A 22840-nucleotide genomic window follows, 5' to 3' on the forward strand; every position below is an offset into this window, starting at 1 on the left:
TGTGTGTGTGTGTGTGTGTGTGTGTGTGTGTGTGTGTGTGTGTGTGTGTGTGTGTGTGTGTGTGTGTGTGTGTGTACGAGAGATAGAGAGAAAATTAGACATTTCAGATAGCATAGGTCACCACATTGTTTTGTAAATGGAGTTATCCGGGGGGAAGAATGTTCAGAAAGTTATTCAGACCAAAAACACATTAAGGCAGTTTTATAAACGCGATAGGCTGCAGGGGGATTAAACAACACACCAGGAATAATGTGATGCTACTACCGGGAAGGACACAAGGTGCCAGCAAGCACAGCAACACATAGAACCTCTCCCAAACATAATATCTTCTGTTAATAATCAGCATTCTGGCAGACTGGCTGTGAAACCCGGTAACACTAAGCCAAACTTCTCTTCATGTGAGATAACTGACTGCTGGATACATTTATAAGGGTTAGGATCTTTAAGGGTTCAGGGCGCACACAAAAACACAAAGATGCACATGTATAGTGCGACTTGTACATCTCTATGCTACTTCTAGTGGCTATATTTACCTCAAACTGTCTTCACTGTAGCGATGGAGAGAAAACAGGAAACAGAGGGAATTAGGTGCTATAACGTCCCATAACTCACCCGCTTTGACTCTTTTGTGGGTTTCGCCTCACCTCAAACAACCTTCTTTGAACACTTCCAAAACTGAGCTTTATGATACCATTGAACAAACCTCAGGGAGAAACCTCATCCTGCTCAGAGGTGGTTCAGGGATTATCACACTCACACCTGGTGGTATAATATATCACCTTTAACGGAAACATAACACATTAGACTCCCCACAGCCAGCTAGTGGTGAAAACCAAGATGGCCGCCGCTAAGCCTTACCTTGGCCTTCGTGTCAAATAGCCTGGTTAAATAAATTGCCAAAAGAAAGGTGAAGGGGCTAGGTGCTTGGTGTGGTGGGGGGCCGGTAGGCGGAATCAGGGGTCAGAGGTCAGCCCCCCCCTACCTCTCTCGGCGGGTCTTCTCCAGCTTGTCCTTCAGCATGAGGATCTCCTTCTGCAGCGCCAGGTGCTGGCCCTCGCCGTCGCGCAGCTCCTTGCGCATCGCCTTGAGCTCCGAGGCGTGCTGCGTCTCCCGCCGGCCCAGCTCCTCCTCGTAGTGGCCCACCTTCTGCTCCAGGTCGGCCCGCGGGCGCAGCGCCCCCTCCTGGGAGGAGGCCGCCGCCGTGGGGTCCCCGGGGCTGGTGGTGGGGGACAGGCCCTGCTTGGACTGGAGAGGGAGGGAGGGTGGGGGGGAGAGGGGAGGGGAGAGAGAGAGAGAGAGAGAGAGAAGAGAGAGAGAGATAGGAATTTAGAGGAATCTCTAAAGTGTGTGCGTGTGTGTGTGCGCGCGCGCGCGCGCGCGTGCGTGCGTGTGTGCGCGTGTACCTTGAATCCCTCCAGCTCCTCCTCCAGCTGTCGGCTGTACTGCTCGTTCCTCTCCCTCAGCTTCCTCTCCTTCTGGGCCTCGGCCGTCTGCACCTCCGCTACCATCTCCAGCTGACACACACACACACACACACACACACATTAGACACCATTGTTTATATTCCCGGCCTACAATTGTCATGTGGGAATCGAGGATGATTCCAAAGTTCTATCAATAACAGCTCAATATTGATCAATATTAAGAAATTGGGTAAAATAAATGTGGTGACAATTCGTTAATATTACGCATGTGACTGGAGAGACAGACAGATGGACAACACATACGGCACTTTAGTCAATAGTTTACACACACGCACACAGACACACACACGCACACGAGAGAGGGATGGAGGGAAGGAGTGTTGTAGGGCATCGTACTAGCAACCACGGGGGCAGCCGGGGTGGGTCTACTCTACCTCCTTCTTAGCCCTGTCCGCCTTGCGCACCTCCAGCCGCAGGGCCTCCACCTTCTGGGCGTGGCTCTCCATCTCCTCCTCCTTGTCCCGCAGCTGCCGCACCAGACGCTGCTTGGTCGTCCTGGGGGCAGGACAACCAGACGCACACAGAGAGACGGATTAGACCTGGACCGACGGGGCTGACAGGACTGACAGGGCTGTCATGGCGACGCAGGAAAATAAATCAAGAGGTTGGATCTTGAAAGGTTGAAAGTTGGTTGGGAAATGGTCGCCAAACTTTGAATTCGGGATATTCGGGGTTCCCGGGAGACGGTCACTCACACACCCTAACAGTCCCAAACGCAAATTCCCCCCTCAGCTCAAATAATAGCTTGTGAGTGTTGGATCAACAAAGAAGAAGTAGACGACCCAACTTCCCTCCGCTATGAGGAACGTAAACAGAGATAAATCGTCGTCGAAAAAACTGTTGCCGTCGGAAAAACTGCTTCCAGAGAAATTGCTCGACATACAAAATAGTCAAAACACCCGACGGGTTACCTGAGGTCCGTGAGCCTCTCGTTGAGCTCCGAGAACTCCTGCATGGCCAGCTTCCTCTGGCCGTGAGCCTCCTTCAGGTCCTTGGACTGGGCCTTGAGCTTCTCACTGGCCTCCACCATGTCCTGGTCCAAACAGGCACGGGGGGTCAGACTTAGCAAGCAGACTAGGCGGTCAGACTAGGCGGTCAGACTAGGAGGTCAGACTAGGAGGTCAGACTAGGCGGTCAGATTCAAAGTCTGACACAAAGTCAGCATTGACACCATGTATTGGCACTCAGTAGTCACCATTAATAATCTAACTTAATAGTCACACTTAGAAGTCCAACAGAGTTCCCTGGTACAAGCCAGAACTACCTCGGGCCGGGTCCTGGTAGTACCTGTGACCCCATAATGATAGATGATGCTGATCTGGTGTGGGGGTACCTTGTGCAGGTCGTCCTTCTCCTGGGTCAGGCTCCGGATCTGCTTCTCCAGGTTCCTGGTGTGTTTGGACGAGTCGTCCATGTCCCTCCTGGCTGAGGTCACATCCTCCAGCTGCTTCTCGATCTGGCCCGAGTCTGAAACACACACACAGACACACACTTTATCATCGATCAAATTAAATCTATGCACCCCCGGCTCTGTCACCAAACAACTTTGTAGTTCTATAAAAGGTTTGGAAGGTTTGAGAAGGATTGTAGACATTAATTTCTCTCCATGTCGCTTTCTTCATATTTAAGCGTCGTTTCTTTTGAATTTGACGGACCACTCCCTGCTCATGCAAGAACAGAATCGGTATTTCCCCGTCTCACTCTTTAGCTGACAGGGCTTCCCCAGAGAATCCCAGACGGAGCAGAGATCTACTGACCGGCGATCTGCTTCTTGAGGAGGTCGATCTCACTCTTCAGGCTCCTGATCTCCAGCTCCCGGCTGGGGGTCAGGGGAAGCTCCGAACCCGGGTGCTGCAGCTCCTGCACCGTCTGGGTCGCCTCTGGGAGGGGGCGGCCGGAGGGGTCAAAGGTCAGTTCAACAGGAATGACAGTAGAAAACTGTCTTTTTATATAAAGTAAATCGCAATACAACTTTTAGACTTGCATTGTAGTTTTAATCACATCTGATGTTCTAATATTGATATATTTCTTTAGCATGTGACACTTATATTTACATGAGCAGTGGTGGGGTACACTATTGTAAGCATGCATTCTTTGAGAGAGAAAACTGGAAACATATTGCAATGTATGTTACAATGTACATACAGTTTAGACCAGAAAACTGAGGTCAGAGGTCAAATATTCGAGAGATAGAAGAGAGTGTATTAGTGCCATCCTGCGACCCCCTTACTCTTGAGAAAGATTGAAAGCAACTGTAATAATCCGAGGCATAGAAACACACCATCCACATCAAAATGAACACACGGTACAACCCGCTCTCAGACCGGAGCTGAACCCCTCTGCTCTCACCCTGCAGCTTGCGGCTGAGCTCCAGCTTCTCCTGCTCCAGCCGCCGGATCCTCCTCTCGTAGGCCTCGGTGGCCAGGCTGTCCTGCAGGCAGGCTTCCACCTGGTCCAGCCCGCCCCGGCCCGCCTGCCCCGCCAGGTCCCGCAGGCTGCCCCTGTCTGACAGCACGCTGCAGGAGGAGGGAAGGGGGGGCGACGTTACCATTTGTGTGGACACCCGTTCAGGGGTCGCGATTGGAGGGACGCTTCAACTTTAAAGGTTGCAGTGAGTGGAAGCTAGAAGTGAGGTCGCAGATTGCAGACCACTGAATACCCATTCTCAGAGAAGGAAAACACAATTCTTATTTTAATGATCTGTTCTGATAGAAGCCACTAAGTCTGCCCCTTTAACTTGGATTAGGTGCGTTCGCCTCCATAGAAGATTCAAGTCAAAACTGAGTTGTTTAAATTCCTGACGCAAAAATCCTGTTGCACCTTCTTATTTAGAAGACTAAAACATTTAAACTGTATGTTTGCTGGCTGATTTGTGTTACTTTTTTAACGTATTCTCATTAGTTTACCATAATTCAACGATTTTCTTTTATATTTTTGCCTTTTTATTAATGATACTTAAAAATGTGATTAGAATGCGACTCCACTTCAGTTTAGTCCCTCCCTGATCACCTTATTAGGAATCCTCCTATCACAGAGAGGCCTGAAGGTCATGTGACTCGGGATTAATCAACATAATAACAATAACATCACAGGGCACATGGGCTAAGAAGCTACGAACAAAGACCCCGAAGTTCCAGTACATTCCGTTCTGGTCTCTTCCTGTTACAGCCCTAATATATTGGTTGGGGGACGGACACACTTCCTGTGTCCATCGTATGCCATGGTGGGAAGTGGGGAGGGGGTGTCGGAGTGAAATAACTCAGTTGACATGTTCTGTTTGAACCTGGTTCCAGTGAATACTGGAACCGATGTGAGCTAGCGGATGGCTCAGACTTCCACAGAAAGGAGACTCAGTTGTGGGAGGAAATGGAAGACGAGGATGAGGAGGAGATGAAGGAACAGCGCTAAGAAATGTCCTGTCAGCGGATATGTGACAGGGCACTCATTGGGGGAGAGTAATAGGGGGAGAGGGGGGGGTGGAGAAGGGGAAGAGGAGCGCGAGAGAGCAAGCGAGAGAGAGAGCAAGACTGTGAAGGATGTGATAGAAGGGAAAAATTATGAAAAGAAAAAATGGTTTAAAAAGGGGGGGACAGGAATAAAAGGTCAGGGGAGAGAAAAAGAGAAAAGCAGAAGTCAGCATCAGAGAAAGAGAAAGAAAGGGCATGAGAAAGAGAGGAAGAGAGGGAGAATGATCGAAACCGCTGAGGCTTGAGCAGGGAACACACTCATAGTCTTTCAACTTTCTCACGGTCAGTGAGAGAACTTCTGTGAGCTGGGGGCAGCCCTGTTTCGCCGGGGAACAATAAACTCTCCTCCTCTTTTAACAACTTCATTTGAGGCCTTTTCAGACAGCCGTTCCAATTTATACTCAATCATTGTTTTACTCTCATTGTCATGTATTCCTACCGATGCATACCAAGAGGAAAGTCAGAAAAGTGTAACTGATGCCTTTGACAGTCTTTTTAACCGCGTCCTGGACGTTTTTATGTCACCCTATTCGACCGAAAGAGATGGAAAATAAAAAAAAATGGCGACCATAGCAGTAGACCTAGGAGACAATGAAGCAAGAGGGGTTTTGGGGCCGGACTGTGATTGTCCTACAACTCTAAACATATTGAAAGCTTTAAAGTATTCAGTTTCACTGCAAAAACAGCTAATAAACAAGATCATTTGGTTTAGCTGCATTGTTTTCCATTTGCCCTCTGACCTATGACGAATATGAAAGTAACATTAAAAATGCCCTGCTTAATAGGTTGCATATCGAACTGTGGTAGGATGAATTTACTTGTGAGGTCATCAAACTTGCTGATGCTCAAAGGAATGTTCTCTGTCTTCAGTGAAAGAGGAAATGAAGTGAAGGACGTACAGGGTCAGTGTTCAGTGTCACTTACCATTTACTGGTGTAGGTGAAGCCCACGAAGGGCAGGTGGTGACCCGAGAACGCTGTGTGTGAGGGAGGGGGCATGGTCTCCTGGAAGAGAAACCACAACATTTAGGGTTAGCGGTCACAGAGTCACCATTGCGGAGAGACGCAATCAAGGGGATGGGGGAGGAAGAGAGGAGAGGGAGAGAGAGCGGAAGAAAGAGAGAGAGAGAGAGAGAGAGAGAGAGAATGTCCTCAAGCACAGCCCTTGGTGTCGTCATGAATTTCCCTGACTCGGTCACGGTCCTGAACATTTGAGAGGTTCAGTTGTAAACAGTCTGCAAGGCTTTTCCAGTATGGAGCGTTGGCATGGCGATTCCAACTGTTCAATGTACTCTCAGCGCACATCCGAGGGTTTAACAAATGTCCCTGCTTCCGTCCGAAACATAATCCCTGCGAGCATTGATAGAAATACAGCTCTAATAGCCACTTCAAAGGTTTAGGTAATTTAAAGTGTGCCATAAATAAAAGGTTTTATTTTTGAACCCGTCAATGTTATTTTTAGCCTGAGGTGGTTCGTAACCCTGTGTGTGTGTGTGTGTGTGTGTGTGTGTGTGTGTGTGTGTGTGTGTGTGTGTGTGTGTGTGTGTGTGTGTGTGTGTGTGATGAGCACTGCGGACATGTTTGCATGGATTTGCTTGCTCACAGAGTAATCTAGGCTTCTCTACAGCCCTGGTTCGAAGATAAACAAAGGAGGATTACATACAGCGAGAAACTAAAGGGGGGAGAGGCGAGGGAGAGAGAGGGGAGAGAGAGAGGGAGAGAGGAGTGAATGATGCATTTGTCTATGAAGCCTGGCATGACTAAAAAAGGAGGTACCGTCGGGCAGTGGAACTTGGAGAGAGAGATCTCCTATTTAGGAACCAGGGAAGTCGTTTTTTGTCAGGTTTTATTGTCGAGCTGTGACATTGTGTTTACAACAGAACAATGGGTTGGCTATGACTTGGATTGTTTTCCCTCCAAGATGGCTGGACTTGGTTAGAGAACATTGAGTCAGTGTGTAAAAAAAATGAAAACACACAGCCCTGAGTGCTTGGCATAGCTTTACAGAGGTCATTTCACAGACCCCGAGCGGTCTTACCGAGTTTTTGAGACAGTCGTCGTCCACGTCGAAGTTGGACGTGTCTGTGGGGCTGCTGACCTCCGGGATGTAGGGGGCCTCACAGTTGCGGATGTTGTCCCAGTCGATGCCTGAACAGAAGTGGAGAATTAGCGGGGCAATATTTTTATTAAAATAACAAAGGAGAAAATTAAACCACCAAGTATCCTGTACCTCAGCAATGATGCCTATAATATCATAAGTTTTATACTAAAATACTACAATAAAAACAAGAAAGAAAGAAAATATGCTCATAATAATAATATAATACATACAGTTCCTTTTCAAGACATTATTTCAGAACAAAGATCTCCAGTCGATACATTTAGACTGTGTGGTGGTTATTAAATGAAGTTATTATGTTGTTGTATTATCCCTTAATCAGGGGATAGCATGGGGCCAAGCACTTACGACCCTCCGTGTGTGCGTGTGACTTATAAAGTGTGTCCTTCAGACCCCCCAGAACAGGACGCTGAGCTCTGTAAACCTTACTGAAACGACCCAGCGCCGCTAGCACCAAGCTAATGCACTCAAACCACTTGTTGGCATGAGGAAGGAATGCTAACAAGCACTTTAGCTAATGTTCTTGTGCCATTCTCACACTGCTTGTACATCATCCACACGCGGAGATAGACTTTGCTATTTCTACATTTGTATCCAACTGACTTTGTACATCTCTATATGTAGGTAATGGTGTAGGTAGGTAGGGGCATCTTCCTCAAGGAGGCCTACAGGTAGGCATAAGGGTTCACACATCACACCCAGAATCTTTCGGCTGTGAGTGAGTGAGTGAGTGAGTGAGTGAGTGAGTGAGTGAGTGAGTGAGTGAGTGAGTGAGTGAGTGAGTGAGTGAGTGAGTGAGTGAGTGAGTGAGTGAGTGAGTGAGTGAGCGAGCGAGTGAAGCTTGTGGCCGTACCAGAGAAGAATGGGTGCTGCTGGAAGTCTTCTATGCCATTCTGGCCCAATCGGTGCTCCCGGCTGCAGATGAGCCGGCGAATCAGGTCCTTCGCTTCCTCCGACACATCGGCTACCTGCTGCGGGAACTGAAACCGCTCCTGTGAGGTTTAATGTGTGTGTTAATGTGTGTGTGTGTGTGTGTGTGTGTGTGTGTGTGTGTGTGTGTGTGTGTGTGTGTGTGTGTTAATGTATACATGTATGTGTATGTGTTAATGTGTGTGTGCGCGCGTGTGCGCGTGTTTATGTGCATATGCATGTGTTAGTGTATGCGTTAGTGTATGTGTGAATGTGTGCGTGTGTTTATGTGTGTGCGTGTTGATGTGTGTGTGTTAAAGAGGAGGACGGGACAATTAAGAAGATGCAAAATACCCGGTAAGTGCTTTGTGTCTGGGCATTCTAAAAGGATCACACAGTGGGACAACACCACCGCAGGGCAGATGAGGCTGATAACGAACAGACGGCGGTGAATAACACATTAAAAGCCGTTAAAAATACACTCCGCTGTGTTTTCTCTCAGTACTCTCTCCCTTTGGCAGAGGAAGGCGCCGGTTCGTCCTAAAATAAGACAGCCGTGAATGAGCAGTTACCAAACATCTATTGTCTGGTCTCCCGCTACGCTCCATTAAAATACTTCTGTTGGGAGGCTTACTGAAGTGCGACCACTTTTGTCCCCGTGATGTACTACGCACACGCGTTGCTATGTGTACTTGTGGTTTTGGTTGGAATAGAAAACACATAGTGTAATCCTGGGTCAATAGTTGATTTTGGTTGAAATCAGAAATATGCTTGAAATGCATCGTCTATTGTTCCAGGTCGCTGAATTAGCACGGAAAAATACGTTACCATAGTGACTATCTTTCCTGATATAGACATGAATAAAGCAGTCATTCCTGTGGGATTTATTTCCCGCTCTGCAGGAAAACTCTTACCAATAAATTCCCCAATACAAAATGTGACCAAAATAATTGCCATAGATCACCCAACTCAAACAACAACAAACACCTGGGGTGCATTCCAAAGCGTTCTCCTACATTCCTCTGTGCTATTAGTCTTTAAGCTGCACCTCTAGTTGGCTACCTACTACTTTTCCCCTTTGACTGCCTCTTACTCAAGATGCTTTTTAATGTTTGAACACAGTGTACTTGTTTGTTTGCTCTCGTTCCCGGGTTTTATGTTTAGCGTCATGTTAAGTGTCTGAGTACCTAGAAAAAGCTAAGTGACAAATGTGTTATGATTAACATTATTATTATTATGACTAACATTGGAACGGCGGGTACCATGACAACTGAGGAGTACATCTGGAGATTTTTGAGGCGTGGGCGGTCGAAACTGCTACAGTTTATGGGACAACTATTGGAACGCACCCCGCCACCCCCTATGGAGCTAAAACCAAACTCCCTGGAGCTCACCTTGTGGTTCATGATCTTCCCGTAGGTCTCCACCAGGGACTCTGCGTAGAAGGGGGTCTCTCCGTACAGCATCTCGTACATGCAGACCCCCAGGGACCACCAGTCGCACTCGGGGCCGTACTTCCCCTTGCCGTCCTCCATGGCCTGCAGGATCTCTGGGGAGATGTAGTCAGGGGTCCCCACCGCCACCGAAGACTGCACCTGGAGCACCGGCACACAGGGAGAGCGTGTTAACACACACACGCACACACAGCCACACACACACACACACACACACAACGCATGTCTATAATGTAGTATGATGTGGTAGAATTTGTCGATACACATATGCACGTAAAGATAATCTGTATAGATGTATAATGTAGTTGTTTATCATTTAAGGTCCCATGGCATGCCCCCAGGTGTGGTTGCTTTTATCCAAACCATGAGTGCATACATTCTAAGCAAAGGTGGTCCCAGTGGAAATCGAACACCTGATCTTGAAGGCATAGGGTTGAGATCGAACAACACTTCACCAAGCTATTTCCCCATCGCAGCACTACTGGGATAAAGAAGGGGAAGCAATCTTTCAGCTGACTCGGCCTGTACCCGCCAATTATTAATCTTACTATGATAAGCCAGAAAAGGCTAGTATTTTAGGGATATTAGCATGAGTTTGTTTGACCTATTTGTTATTTAACCGCTCAATATCAGGATATGATTTGAATATCAGAAGAAAAGGGCTAGTCCTGGAGGGATATTATTAGCATAAGTTTGCTTGACCCATTTGCTATTTAGAAAATATCAGGAAGTGGTTTGAATACAGAAAGAAACATTAGCATCTTGACTTTTTGCCAGTATGGATTCATGGCCCTGAATGACTCAGCTGTTGTCATAATAAAAGATGTCTCTCATCGTTCACTTTTCCTCCGCTCCTCTTTGAAAGCTCTAAAGCTGACGGGAAGTGACTCTAATGTTTTGGTTTGTGTTTTAGTGTTCCCTCCGAGAGGTCTGGCTGTGGTTAAGAGTCTGCGGGAGCTGAGGGAGAATCCAAACATACCTCGCCAGGTACCCAGTGGGGGGTACAGGAGGAAGAGCATGTGGTTTGGGTTGTGTGCTTTTGAGTAGGGGACACAATGTGTGCGTGTGTGCATGTGCGTCTGTACGTGCGTCTGTACGTGTGTGTGTGTGTGTGTGTGTGTGTGTGTGTGTGTGTGTGTGTGTGTGTGTGTGTGTGTGTGTGTGTGTGTGTGTGTGTGTGTGTGTGTGTGTGTGGGGGGGGTATTTGTGTGTGACCTTGTGTGTGGAGCTATGTCAACTTGAGAGCTCATGCATTTGTGTGTTGCGTGTATGTGCGTGTGCGACGGTTGTATTTTCATCTGTGCTCACCGTTCCATCCTCCATCAGCTTGAGACAGGAGCCAAAGTCGGCCAGGCGGATGTGTCCGTTCATATCCATCAGGATGTTGTCAGGCTTGATATCCCTGCAGCAGGAGGAGGAGGAGGAGGAGGAGGGAAGACCAAAAAGGAGGGAGGAGAGGAGGGGTGGAGAGGCGAGGAGGGGAGAGAGAAGGGGAAAGATGGAAAGAGGGGAGAGAATAGAGGAGGGGGGAGAAGACGGGAGAGGAGGTATGGATAGAAGAGGTGGTGAGGGGAGGCGAGGGGAGGCAGGGGAGGGGACGAGGGAGAAGGAGAGAGGAGGGGGAGGAGAGGAGGAAGGAGATGAGATGGGAGGTAGAGAGACAGAACATGAGTGAGGAGGGCGAGAGCGGGGGGACAGGAGGGAAGAGTTGAGGAAGGAAAGAGAGAGAGAGAATCAAATAAATCCAATGGAGAGAGGTAGAGATCCAGACAGTAAAAAGAGATAAACATGGTGATAAAAAGGGTCAAAATAAAAAAAATAAGTAGAGGGAAAGAGAGAGAGAGAGAAAGCAGAATCAAGGAGGGGGAGGAAGGGGGGGGGAGTGAAGGAGACAGAGAGGAGACAAATTGAGTGCGCAGTCCTGAGAGAAGCAAGAGGATAAGACCAATGATAGATTCCTCCAAACGCAACAGCACCCAGGGGACCCGTCTGTGCACAGGCGTTCATCACACACACACACACACACACACACACACACACACACACACACACACACACACACACACACACACACACACACACACACACACACACACACACACACACACACACACACACACACACCCACACACCCCCTCCCCCCGGTCTTCATGAAATGAAAAAGTAGCACCTGGGGAAATTTGGCTTCATTTCCTCATGTCATGTTTGTGTATAATAACTCACTGTAATAACACAAATATTTGATATGCAATCAACTGTAATTTCCCCCAATTGGGCGCATTAGCCAGATGACATTGTTGTTGCTGGAAATTAACCACAGCAAGGTACACACACACAGACATCTCCTCCATCTTATAAACAGACCAGATTGTTAAGTGTTTGTGTGTGTGTGTGTGTTTCTCTGTGTGTGTGTGTGTGTGTGTGTGTGTTTCTCTGTGTGTGTGTGTGTGTGTGTGTTTCTCTGTGTGTGTGTGTGTGTGTGTGTGTGTGTGTGTGTGTGTGTGTGTGTGTGTGTGTGTGTGTGTGTGTGTGTGTGTGTGTGTGTGTGTGTGTGTGTGTGTGTTTCTCTGTGTGTGTGTTTCTCTGTGTGTGTGTTTCTCTGTGTGTGTGTGTGTGTGTGTGTGTGTGTGTGTGTGTGTGTGTGTGTGTCTCTGTGTCTCTGTGTGTGTGTGTGTGTGTGTGTGTGCGCGCGCGCGCGTGCGTGCGTGTGTGTGTCACCCTCAACCCTGCAATAGCCACACAAGCCCATGCAAAAGCCCTTCCAGTCGGTCATAACTGTTAATGTCGTGAATCAGCGGCGAGATCACCTGAACGGCGGTGACACTCATGGCTAACGTGACCTTTAGCGCCGTCAGACACGTGGGGACATCAGCGCTAATCCTCCCCCTCCCTCTGCTCCCCTCTACGGAGTGCGCTGTGCCAGACATAAACCCAGAGAAAAAGGACGGGTCCTACCGAATCCCCAAACTATTCCTCTCACCGAATACGCATGACTACCTGGCCAGATACAGCACAGCACAAATCTCTGAGATTTTTATTTAAAACCGCTTTGACGTATTCCGTAGAAAGTCGGCCATTTTTTGGACGTCCGCCCTGACCCCCTTTCCAACACGCGGATCAAATGGGAGGAATCGTGTGTGAGATTTGAATACGGCAGCGTTTGTATGAATGCTAACCACTCAAACCTCCCCCCCCCCCCCCCCCCTCCCTCCTTCCCTTCCCTCTCTCTCCCCTTCCTCCATGCAGTAACCGTAATTCAAAGTGCGGTGGGATCGCAGGCCAGAATAACTCCTAGGCTCGACAGCGCTACAATTACCCAGCGCTTTCCTTGCTGTGGAAATTAATATCCTCATGATTTCAGACAACAGGGAAGGAAGTCAGGGGACATAAACATACATGAATATATTTAAGGAAAAAATAAAGGAACAATTAAATGATTGTTATATTAAATAACAAGGAGCATATCACAGCCACATAGTGGCTTAAATCAGACATTTATCCAAGGTGCTAGCTAGCTAAATAGGGGCTGAATGTACCAGAGCGAACAGCATGCTTGGGGGGGGGGGGGGGGGGGGGGGGGACTGGCACTGGAGGAGGGGGTCGGACCCCAGGGGGTACTAACAGGTGGTGTTTGACTGACAGGTGCTGGAGTGTATTGGACCACCTTAGTTCAACTCTTTAGGTGGGCTTCTCGGTCTCCTGGTGGGGCATGGCCCACTCAGCAGGAGGCGGGTCCAAGGATAGGCAAATGAAGTGCAGGGAGGGGGGAAGGGGGGGGGGTTCCATGGTGACTTAATTGGTGTCTTTGTTTGCTTGATGTAGATAAGGAAGGGTGGTGTTTTTATTTATAGATACTTTATATTGGCTTTTTGTGCTTTTATGGACAGGAGGATAAACTGGTAGGATAGATTGACGGATGGACAAACAAATGAGTGGTTAAAGGTGTGACACAAAGACAGACAGAGCTGGCTACTATATTCCTCCTACCTCATCTCCTTCATACAAACATGACAGTGTAGCACCCCCATCGCAGTGTAGCGATGTCACTGCGTACTCACATAACTACCTGGTAGTTGGACTTCGCTGTCCTGGGGACTTTAAAACACCAAAAAAAAAAGAACACACAACTACAAAAGCGTCTTAGAGTACCATATTAAGCGCTATATAAATTTCATTTATTATTATTATTATTACAATACAAACAAACAGTGTGTGTTGCTCTTCAGTGCGTCAACACAGAAAGGCCCAGTGTGCAATAAAACAATAAGTTCCTAGAAGCCTCTTTAGGTCAACATGGTAGCCCTATAAAAAGTACATACTTAGCAGTGAATTACGTTCGCACCACAGCAAATTAAGACCAGTGCGTTAGCTTAGCGGCACGGCTCTCCTGGATATCTACCATGGGGAGCTAACATGGCTACCACAGCACACGCTGCAGTCTGTGTGCCAGTGTGCGTGCCGTGTGCATGTGTGTGCGTGTGTGTGTGTGTGTACAGCAGCCAGACAGCTTTGTAAGGGTTGGAGGAGAGGAGGGGCGCGGTCCTTGATAAACCATTTAGTACTCAGCCTGGTCCCTGAGCTGGTAATGAGTGCAGATCAAACAAACAGGGCTGCTTCCAGCACTGCGACAAATAGCACAACTACTACGACCACAGCCAACACCGCGACCACTACCTTCACCACTGCCCCCCCTTTTGGTTTCCCTGACACTCCTTTCATAACCCTCCATTTGTATTTTTGAATAAATATTATTTTTGCAAGCAATTTGTTATTCTCAATTTCCATCGCGTTTCTCCTTGGTCATTTATATAGCATTTATACATGTGTTCTTTCCTCTCTCTCTCTTTGTCGTCTCTTCTCTCCGACTTAGCATCTCCCTTCATGTCTCTCCCCTCCCTCCCTCCCTCTCCCCTCTCTTTCACCTCTCTCTGTAATGATTAACCGTAGTCGCTCGGGCCGCCAGTTTAATTCCTACAGCTCAGCGGCGACTAGAAGGCAACCACTTTGAAGAAAAAGAAAACACAACAGCATCGTAACGTTAAAGGCAAGGCCCGCTAGCCCTAAGCTACAAGTCAAGGCTAAGCTGGGCTAGGGCAACGGCTAACCCAGGCTAAGCTAGGTAGTCGGGGCCAACTAGGCTACTGTGTCAGCGAGCCATCCCTGGTCTTAAGGAGCCGAGCGGGGCCCAGAATAGAGCGCGCTAATCTGCCCTAAGACCGCCACTTCCATCTGGGAGACCCATCTGGAGAGCTAGCCACATGGACACACGCGCACGCACGCACGCATGACACATAGACAGACATGTGCGAATACACACACATACACACTGAAGACAACCATTTCGGGATAGGTTTCAGCGTGTTTTATTTCTTATCCATTTTATCAAGGCTGAATCTAATGACCTTATCCACCTGGATCATCCTCCACAAAGCGGGAGACCAGAGAGGCAAGTGGGCAATTAACTACAACACGATCACTTGCTGTGTGTGTGTGTGTGTGTGTGTGTGTGTGTGTGTGTGTGTGTGTGTGTGTGTGTGTGTGTGTGTGTGTGTGTGTGTGTGTGTGTGTGTGTGTGTGTGTGTGTGTGTGTGTGTGTGTGTGTGTGTGTGTGTGTCTTTGTTCGCATCTGCAGGCTGTGGCTACACCCGCCGACGGGATCAATAACTCAACACATGTCTCTATTCACACGCATCACTGCCCAGTGGCACAAACAGAAACACACACACACACACACACACACACAGTCTCACTCCCACACACACACACACAAATACACAGCCACTGTCACACACTGAGCTGCCATGCAATCTACAGTACGGAGGGATGCCCCCTGAAACAGATGTTACCTGTCAGCAACGCTTTACCACTCTCTCTCCCCCACTCTTTCATCACACACACACACACACACACCAGTCCTCTTCCATCCCTCGACCCCTCATTACTCACTGACCCCCACACACACTGGTCACTCTCTGCCCACCCCCGATGTAATTTCTCCAAAAGTCTCTACCACAAAAGGCACACACACAGGGGGCAGACAGATGCCCTGATTCAGTTCATGTCGGGTCGTCCTATTGAAACATCTGTCATCCCGTACTGGGAGATGAGACACACAAACTATTTGTTACCAAGGGAAACCATACCATAGGATAAAAAATAAGTAGACATAAAAATACATAAAGGTAAATAAACTTATTCTCTGGCTCACCTAAAAACCTCTACGTCATTAGATGGCCTATTTGTCAGAGTCTGTGTCAAAACAAACAGGCAGAATAGAGAGACTAGAGAGGTCTGCAAAGAATTCTGGGTATTGAACTGCCATCCAGTAAGAGAATGGGCTTTAAAAGGCCCCATGGCTGAGCCATTCAGAGGCCTTATGGGTTGTGTGTGTTTGGTGTAAGGGGAAAGTCACCCGTGAACAGACCAGAGGTCTTCAAATTACAGCCTCAATTCATTTGTCCGTTGAGTCATGAGGGCTGGAAATACACACCCGTCATCACACGTGGGCGAACACACACACACACACACACACACACACACACACACACACACACACACACACACACACACACACACACACACACACACACACACACACACACACACACACACACACACACACACACACACACACATCTCAGGAACACTGCAATAATCTAAACTACAAAATGGGTCCAGAATATATACACATCTCTCACACACACACACACACACACACACACACACACACACACACACACACACACACACACACACACACACACACACACACACACACACACACACACACACACACACACACACACACACAGAAACTCCCCTCTCTTGGGACTTGCAGGGTTTTCTCCACCCTTTCCAGGGAGCAAATCTCTAATTTCCTGCAGTTTGGCGCGCGCACATGCGCGCGCGTGCGTGTGTGTGTGTCTGTGTGTATGGGTTGTGAGCATGTATGACTGTGGGTGTGTGTCAGCATGCGAGAGGGGGATGGATGGAGACCACACCCCCAACCACACCCCTGTCAATACCCGGTCATTACAGTCCCCAAAGAGGTCCTCAAAGAGAAACATCACACACCCCCCATCCAGCCTCCCCCCCCCCCCGCGCTACTGCCACTAACCCCCACCCACAGCCCCCAGACACCACCATACAATTAGTGGCTCAGCATCCCTGTCTCTCTGGCTGTTTCCCATGCTCTCTCTGCTCTAGAAATATACATGCCTATCTATATCCGTGTATAGTTCTCCCCTGCTCTCTCACAGTGCAAGTCTAGGAATCTTATAGCCGGTCACATTTGATAGCCGGTCACATTTGAGGGGCGGTTGAGGTAGCGGTTGTGGAGCGCAGAGACAATGACTGTAGGGGCGTTGAGGGGGCTATATGTTGGGGTACATACTTTATGTCTGTGTACGATTTGTTTGGAAGGGCTCGAGCAATGACAGGCCGCAGCCGTAAATAAGAGAGTTATAGTTGTATGGTGAAGATAACCCACTTCCCCTACAATACAACTCTTTCATAAGCAAAGACACCTTACTCTACATCCCTTTAGACCTTTCGTCATTCCAACACACACACACGCACACGCACACACACACACACGTCAACATAACAAAAAAGATATGAACTGTCTCACCAATGGCTATATTGTAGTTGGTTGAGATTGTTAACAGCCACCACACAGCCCCCCCCCCCCCCCCACACACACACACACACACACACACACACACACACTCACCTGTGGACGTAGTGCAGCTGGTGCACAGAGTCGATGGCCAGCACCATCTCCGCCAGGTAGAAGCGGGCCATTTCCTCCGGCAGCCGGTCCTCAAACTTACTGAGCAGGGTCAGCAGGTCCCCGCCCACGTAGTAGTCCATCACCAGGTACTAGAGACCGACACGGGGACACGCAGATAGTTCCTTCATTTAAAAAGGACAGTGCCCATGAATCTACAGTCCTGTCAATGTGCCAGTGATATCCACTGTATTCTTTACATGATGCCACTACAGGTTGGCAACGTGGGTGTCCCTTTACAATGATAATAAGGGATAGAGATACAAGGGAGAGGAACACACACCCAAGAGAGACGGGGAGGCCGGAACATCACCGTCATCCCGCCTATCTTTCATCCCCACGCTCACTCTCCCAACCCCTTTCATTCCCCCTGATCGCAGTGTGTATTACCCAAGGAATGTACTGTAGGACTCCCCACAATGTAAGCACGAAATAAAACCTCTCCCCCTTTCTGTGAGCATTGCAATGGCTCCTATAAATAGCCGTGTGCGAGGTGGCAGCATGTTTTTCTAAAGCCCGAAGGGGAGGCCAGCGCAAGGCGGCCATTTGTTGTTCTAGAATGTTAGAAATGGAATGACAGGAACCCCCGGAATCCCCCCCCCCCCCACTGCCCCCCTCCCTCCCTCCCCCATGACCATGGGTTCATATAGAGGAGGGGGAGGGGACTGTCCTCAATGATGGACGGCAGCAGCCAATCAAAGTGGAGCAGGCGTGGCTCTCGGCCAACGAGGTTGCTGTGTGTGTCCTTTCTTTGCCCTTAAGGATGATTGAGTAAATTTTGGAAGAAAGGAGTTTATTTTGGCGAGGAAATTCAATGGAAATGTCCCCGTATTCTGTATTGGAAGGTATTTGTAACAAGGGGTTCTCGCCAGGGTTCTTTGAGGTAGAGAACCCTTTTCCAGTTCGATGATATATTGTTTCTCTACAGTGTGTTATGTGTGCTCTGGCGGTCGGGTCGGTATTTGGTGGGCTGCGGGGGTTGAGTAGGGCAGAGAGGACTAGAGATGCGTGAAAGTGTGTGGACGTTAGATACGACTCATTTATGGCCAGTTGACATTCCTCACAAAGTGTTTGGCTGCGGACACTGTGGGCCATCTCAGCCACCGTAGCCTCTCATGTTCACAGCCTCTCTCTCTCTCTCTCTCTCTCTCTCTCTCTCTCTCTCTCTCTCTCTCTCTCTCTCTCTCTCTCTCTCTCTCTCTCTCTCTCTCTCTCTCTCTCTCTCTCTCTCTCTCTCTCTCTCTCTCTCTCTCTCTCTCTCTCTCTCTCTCTCTCTCTCTCTCTCTCTCTCTCTACACGCACCAGGTTGTTGTCATCCTGGAAGGCATAGTGCAGGGTGGTGATCCACTGGCTGTTCCCGTTCACCAGCACGTCCCGCTCCTCCCGAAAACACGCCGTCTGGGGAGGGGACCGACATGTCAAACTCACGATAAACACACATCGGAAACATGTCAAACACGTGAGTGCGTGCGTGCATTTGGCAGAGCCAGGGAAATAAAGAATCTCCGATGTGTACAGTGGGGTTTTCAATATGCAAACATGCCAAGATAGCTTGCAGTAAGTGCTGGCAATATGTTGGTAAACTAATAATATACTAGCCCTAGTAGTTTAAGCTCAAGAATATCATATCATGTAAAATATGATATGACCACATGGATTATAATGGTTTGACTCATTTAAAAATACCAGTATCGATGACACAAAAGGACACTCAGCTGAGTACTGCATGATCAGGATCAATGAAAGAGGACTCAAAGCCCACTGTGGGGAAGTGTTCCGAATGACAATAGAGGTCAATAGGAAAAGCATCCATCTGTAGTGACATCTGTCTCGGCCAGTAGGAGCCAGCCGCTGATCGGAGGGGGCGGGGTTATTGATCGGTTGGCCTTTCTCTTGATCGTCAACAGATAAAAATCAATCATTCTTACGCCTGGTTAGATGACCCTCAGACAAACAAGATCTAACTTGTTGCCAATTTGCCGCGTGTTCAGTAACTCACATGAAACAACGAGGGGTTTCATTTTCCTAAGAATGTTCAATAAAAACAAACAATCGGGTCATTTGGCAGGAGGCACCACAAGCTCTTTGGGCCAAACCATGTCCTGCGTGGGAAACACAGAACCAGACGGGATCTGCTCATTTCATAGGATTGGGTTAGGCTTTTCTTGTTTACTGTCAATGGGCGTATACTACATCTAAAACGTATACATCTTGAATGAAAATATATACGTCAGCCCTTCGCTCCGTCATTGATAAAGACTGGTGCACCATAATGATTTGACTCATTCGTCGAAGGATAAGTAAACCAGCATTTTTTAACAGGAGAACACCCGCCTACGAATTTCAACGTTCCATCGTTGTCAATACCCACATCACACTCTATCGGGCTAGTGTGAGCAGCCCATAAAACTGCCAATCTGGAAAATAGTTTGTTGGAGGAAGTGGCAGACTTGTTGTGCTTCACAGATCATTTCCCATTTGATCACGACTGGTGCTGTTTACTGGTTAGGTCGGCGTTCCGCACGGCGCTCACCTCAGCCCTTTTCAACATTTCCCACTTGTTGAGGATCTTCATGGCAAACACCTTGTCTGCATTCTTCACCTTCACCACGGCAACCTAGACCGGCAAGGAGAGAGAGCGAGAGAGAAGAGTTAGAAACATGCGTGTTTTAACTGCATCACGTGAATTCAAGGCTGTTCCTTGTTCTGACAGACGCAGGTTATATTGGACTCCCTGTAGTCCTCCATGTCTTTTAAAAGGTAACCCTAGGAGTGCAAAGATGACAACATAGATGGTATGATACCGTTTGAGTTACATTTTCTCCATGTATGGGCGTTAACGAAGGCGAAAACAGGCTCTTGGAAGTGATCATGGTCCTTGGACGATTAGAAATGGAGCTGCTGTCCGACTGCCGCACGCACGCACGCACGCACGCACGCACGCACGCAAACACGCATGCACAGGCACACATACCTAAATTTAAACATATCCTTTCAACCATCAACATTTGAAGGCGGATATATTAAAGATAGTCATGTATCTATCTGCTGAGGCAACGGACCTGATTCTACTGATTCAGAGGACATGCCTATCAACCTTAAACCGCCACCCTCTGAATGCCGACTAGCTAATTTTTCATCAAAAAAACTATCTTGAAGGTATATTTTTTGTATATACGTCAATAAGAAGAAACCAAAAGGTACATTTATGGACTCATACACAGATAAACAAAAATAAGACCACATCATTGTATCTCACTTGGTCAAAAGTGTGAAAAAAAAAATCAATAACCCTGACACTGAAAATATGAATAGACAATATACAATTTGCAAACACACACACACACACACACATGCACACACGCATGTGGACACTAGGCGTCCATGCAGGCTGCATAAGTCTGCAATCTATTAAATGCGCCGGGAAACGCTGCTAATGCAATACAATGATAACATTCCTGCACTGTTTGGATTTCCCCCGTCTTCCCTCTGCGGAGGAGAGATGGACCCCGCAATGGGGAGGAGGAGGAGGAGGAGGAGAGGGGAGGAGGAGCAGACTGTTCTTGGCAGCGACCTGTTGTTTGTGTGTCTCCATCTTTCCTCTACTCGTTCTCCACCTCATCTCTCCGTCGACGTTGCTCCTCTCTGGGAATCCCATCCACGGTCCCCAAAACGTATGTAAACTAGCTGGTTTTTTTTTGGCGCAAATTCATAAATTGTCTCAACAACTTTGATCCGACTCGCTTTAACCGATTATTGTCACAAGCGAGGCCAGATGCTGTTTTTTTTTTTAATACACATTAAAATTGGATGAATGGATTTCTTCCCGTCATGCGGGAATAATGCATGACTGGAAAGAGTCTGGGCTAATCCGGCCATCTCTGCAGCTGGGCAGGACCACCGGGCACACCCCGGCAGCGTCGGGTTCTGGAGAACCGACGCACGTACGCGTTGCCCACAAATGAACTCACGGACGGATGCCAGCCATTGTTCCCCAACCCTTACCCTCAGACTCTCGGCGGTTCAAAAAAGACTCCCTGTTGCGACACAAGGAGCAGCAGATAAAATATCTCTGCTAAGCGATGTTCTGCTTCACTTCTTCTTGGTCTATTCTGGTCACTGGACTCCATCAAGAGAAATCATGAAGTAGAAACAGAGATGCTAACATTTAAATTTGAAATGCTAACAGCACTGACCCTTTCACAGTCAAATGGCAGCACAACAGGGAATGCTACGAGCTAACCCATGCTAATTCCCTAATTAATATAGGGCAGCAGTCACAACACAGACTAGCAGGGTTTCGTATTACCACAATGCAGCCCTGGGAGTTGGTTATACTACATGTAAATACTGGCACACAAACACAATGAAGTCACAGTGTGTGCTCCTCGTGAGGGCGTCTCTGAATGGATTTGGGAGGATCTGTAAGAAATTATAAGTTTCAAAAATAATTATGTATAAAGGACAGGTTATTTTGCAAGCGGCCACTCAGTACTGGTACTCATCAGTATGTTTTTGTTCAATCATTTTATTTGGCCTCATCTGCAGCATCAACAAATACGTCTCTCTCTCTCTCTCTCTCTCTCTCTCTCTCTCTCTCTCTCTGTGTGAGAGAAGGGCCAGACCTCATCAGAGGGTTGCAGGTATTTCACACTGAGGGTTAAAACATGGAGGCCCTGTGGCGAGGTTAATTCATGTAACCCAGAGCTCCAGTAAAACCTGCGCCAGGCTGGGAGGAGGGGCCCGAGTCCCTGGGCACCTGGCCAAAGGGGTGTGGGTTGTGGGTGGGTGGGTTCGGCCCCCATGCAGTATGCATGTGTTTGTTAATTTTACAATATTGTATGTATTTATTTATACACAGTATATGTATTTTCACTGAGAATGTGTGTGTGTGTATTTTAAATGAGAGTGTGTATTTTGAATGTGAGTGTTTGTCTGTGTGTTTTTAATCTAATGCTGTGTACATTTGCTATTGCACTATATGTTGTGCCCCCTACACAGCACTTGACCTGCACATTGTATTACTCTGTACGTATGTGAGTGTGCATTGGTGCACTAGCAGTGTTTGTGTGTTGCCATGTAATTCTATCTGCACGTCAGCCGTTGTGTGTATAAAACCTACACAGTCTCTGTGAGGTGCAGTACATCCCATAATAGCACACACACACACACACACACACACACACACACACACACACACACACACACACACACACACACACACACACACACACACACACACACACACACACACACACACACACACACACACACACACACACCACTTGAATTCTATATTTTCTCTTCCAGGATCAAGTAACGGTGACATTACCACAGAAATGCCACAGTAGCATTCAGCCCACAGCGGCTGCTGACTCCTACGACACCACCAGCTTTACAGTAAATATGACATTCACTCAGAAAGGACTTTTCTACAAGACGTAAAGCGGTTGAAGAACACATACAACAGCTTATGAAATAGAAAAGGCCGCCTCAACTGCCCAAACAGCTGTCAGAAAGGACATCAAGCTGACTTCGTTGTTCTAGATTTAACAAGTTTTCTGCGTTTACGATGTACTCGCTGGATGCAGCTGGAACGTATGAAACAGACTTATATAC

The 22840-nt window shown here is 47.9% G+C and overlaps 1 protein-coding gene across 5 annotated transcripts in view; it reads right to left on the reverse strand.

Annotated features, from left to right (window-relative positions):
* cdc42bpab (CDC42 binding protein kinase alpha (DMPK-like) b) overlaps nucleotides 1–22840 on the reverse strand; it is a 72204-nt gene that overhangs the window by 23608 nt on the left and 25756 nt on the right. For all 5 annotated transcript variants that reach the window (XM_056581883.1, XM_056581881.1, XM_056581880.1 and 2 more), the window contains exons 3-17: nucleotides 19755–19838; nucleotides 18524–18619; nucleotides 17165–17313; nucleotides 10741–10834; nucleotides 9373–9573; nucleotides 7923–8061; nucleotides 6989–7098; nucleotides 5876–5955; nucleotides 3834–4000; nucleotides 3242–3364; nucleotides 2818–2951; nucleotides 2396–2517; nucleotides 1859–1979; nucleotides 1404–1514; nucleotides 983–1245 (exon numbers count right to left, since the gene is read on the reverse strand). In XM_056581883.1, the coding sequence (XP_056437858.1) occupies nucleotides 983–1245; nucleotides 1404–1514; nucleotides 1859–1979; nucleotides 2396–2517; nucleotides 2818–2951; nucleotides 3242–3364; nucleotides 3834–4000; nucleotides 5876–5955; nucleotides 6989–7098; nucleotides 7923–8061; nucleotides 9373–9573; nucleotides 10741–10834; nucleotides 17165–17313; nucleotides 18524–18619; nucleotides 19755–19838 (1994 nt within the window). The remainder of the gene's footprint in view (nucleotides 1–982; nucleotides 1246–1403; nucleotides 1515–1858; nucleotides 1980–2395; nucleotides 2518–2817; nucleotides 2952–3241; nucleotides 3365–3833; nucleotides 4001–5875; nucleotides 5956–6988; nucleotides 7099–7922; nucleotides 8062–9372; nucleotides 9574–10740; nucleotides 10835–17164; nucleotides 17314–18523; nucleotides 18620–19754; nucleotides 19839–22840) is intronic.

Source organism: Gadus chalcogrammus, chromosome 21 (assembly GCF_026213295.1).
Source record: "Gadus chalcogrammus isolate NIFS_2021 chromosome 21, NIFS_Gcha_1.0, whole genome shotgun sequence".
NCBI lineage: Eukaryota > Metazoa > Chordata > Actinopteri > Gadiformes > Gadidae > Gadus > Gadus chalcogrammus.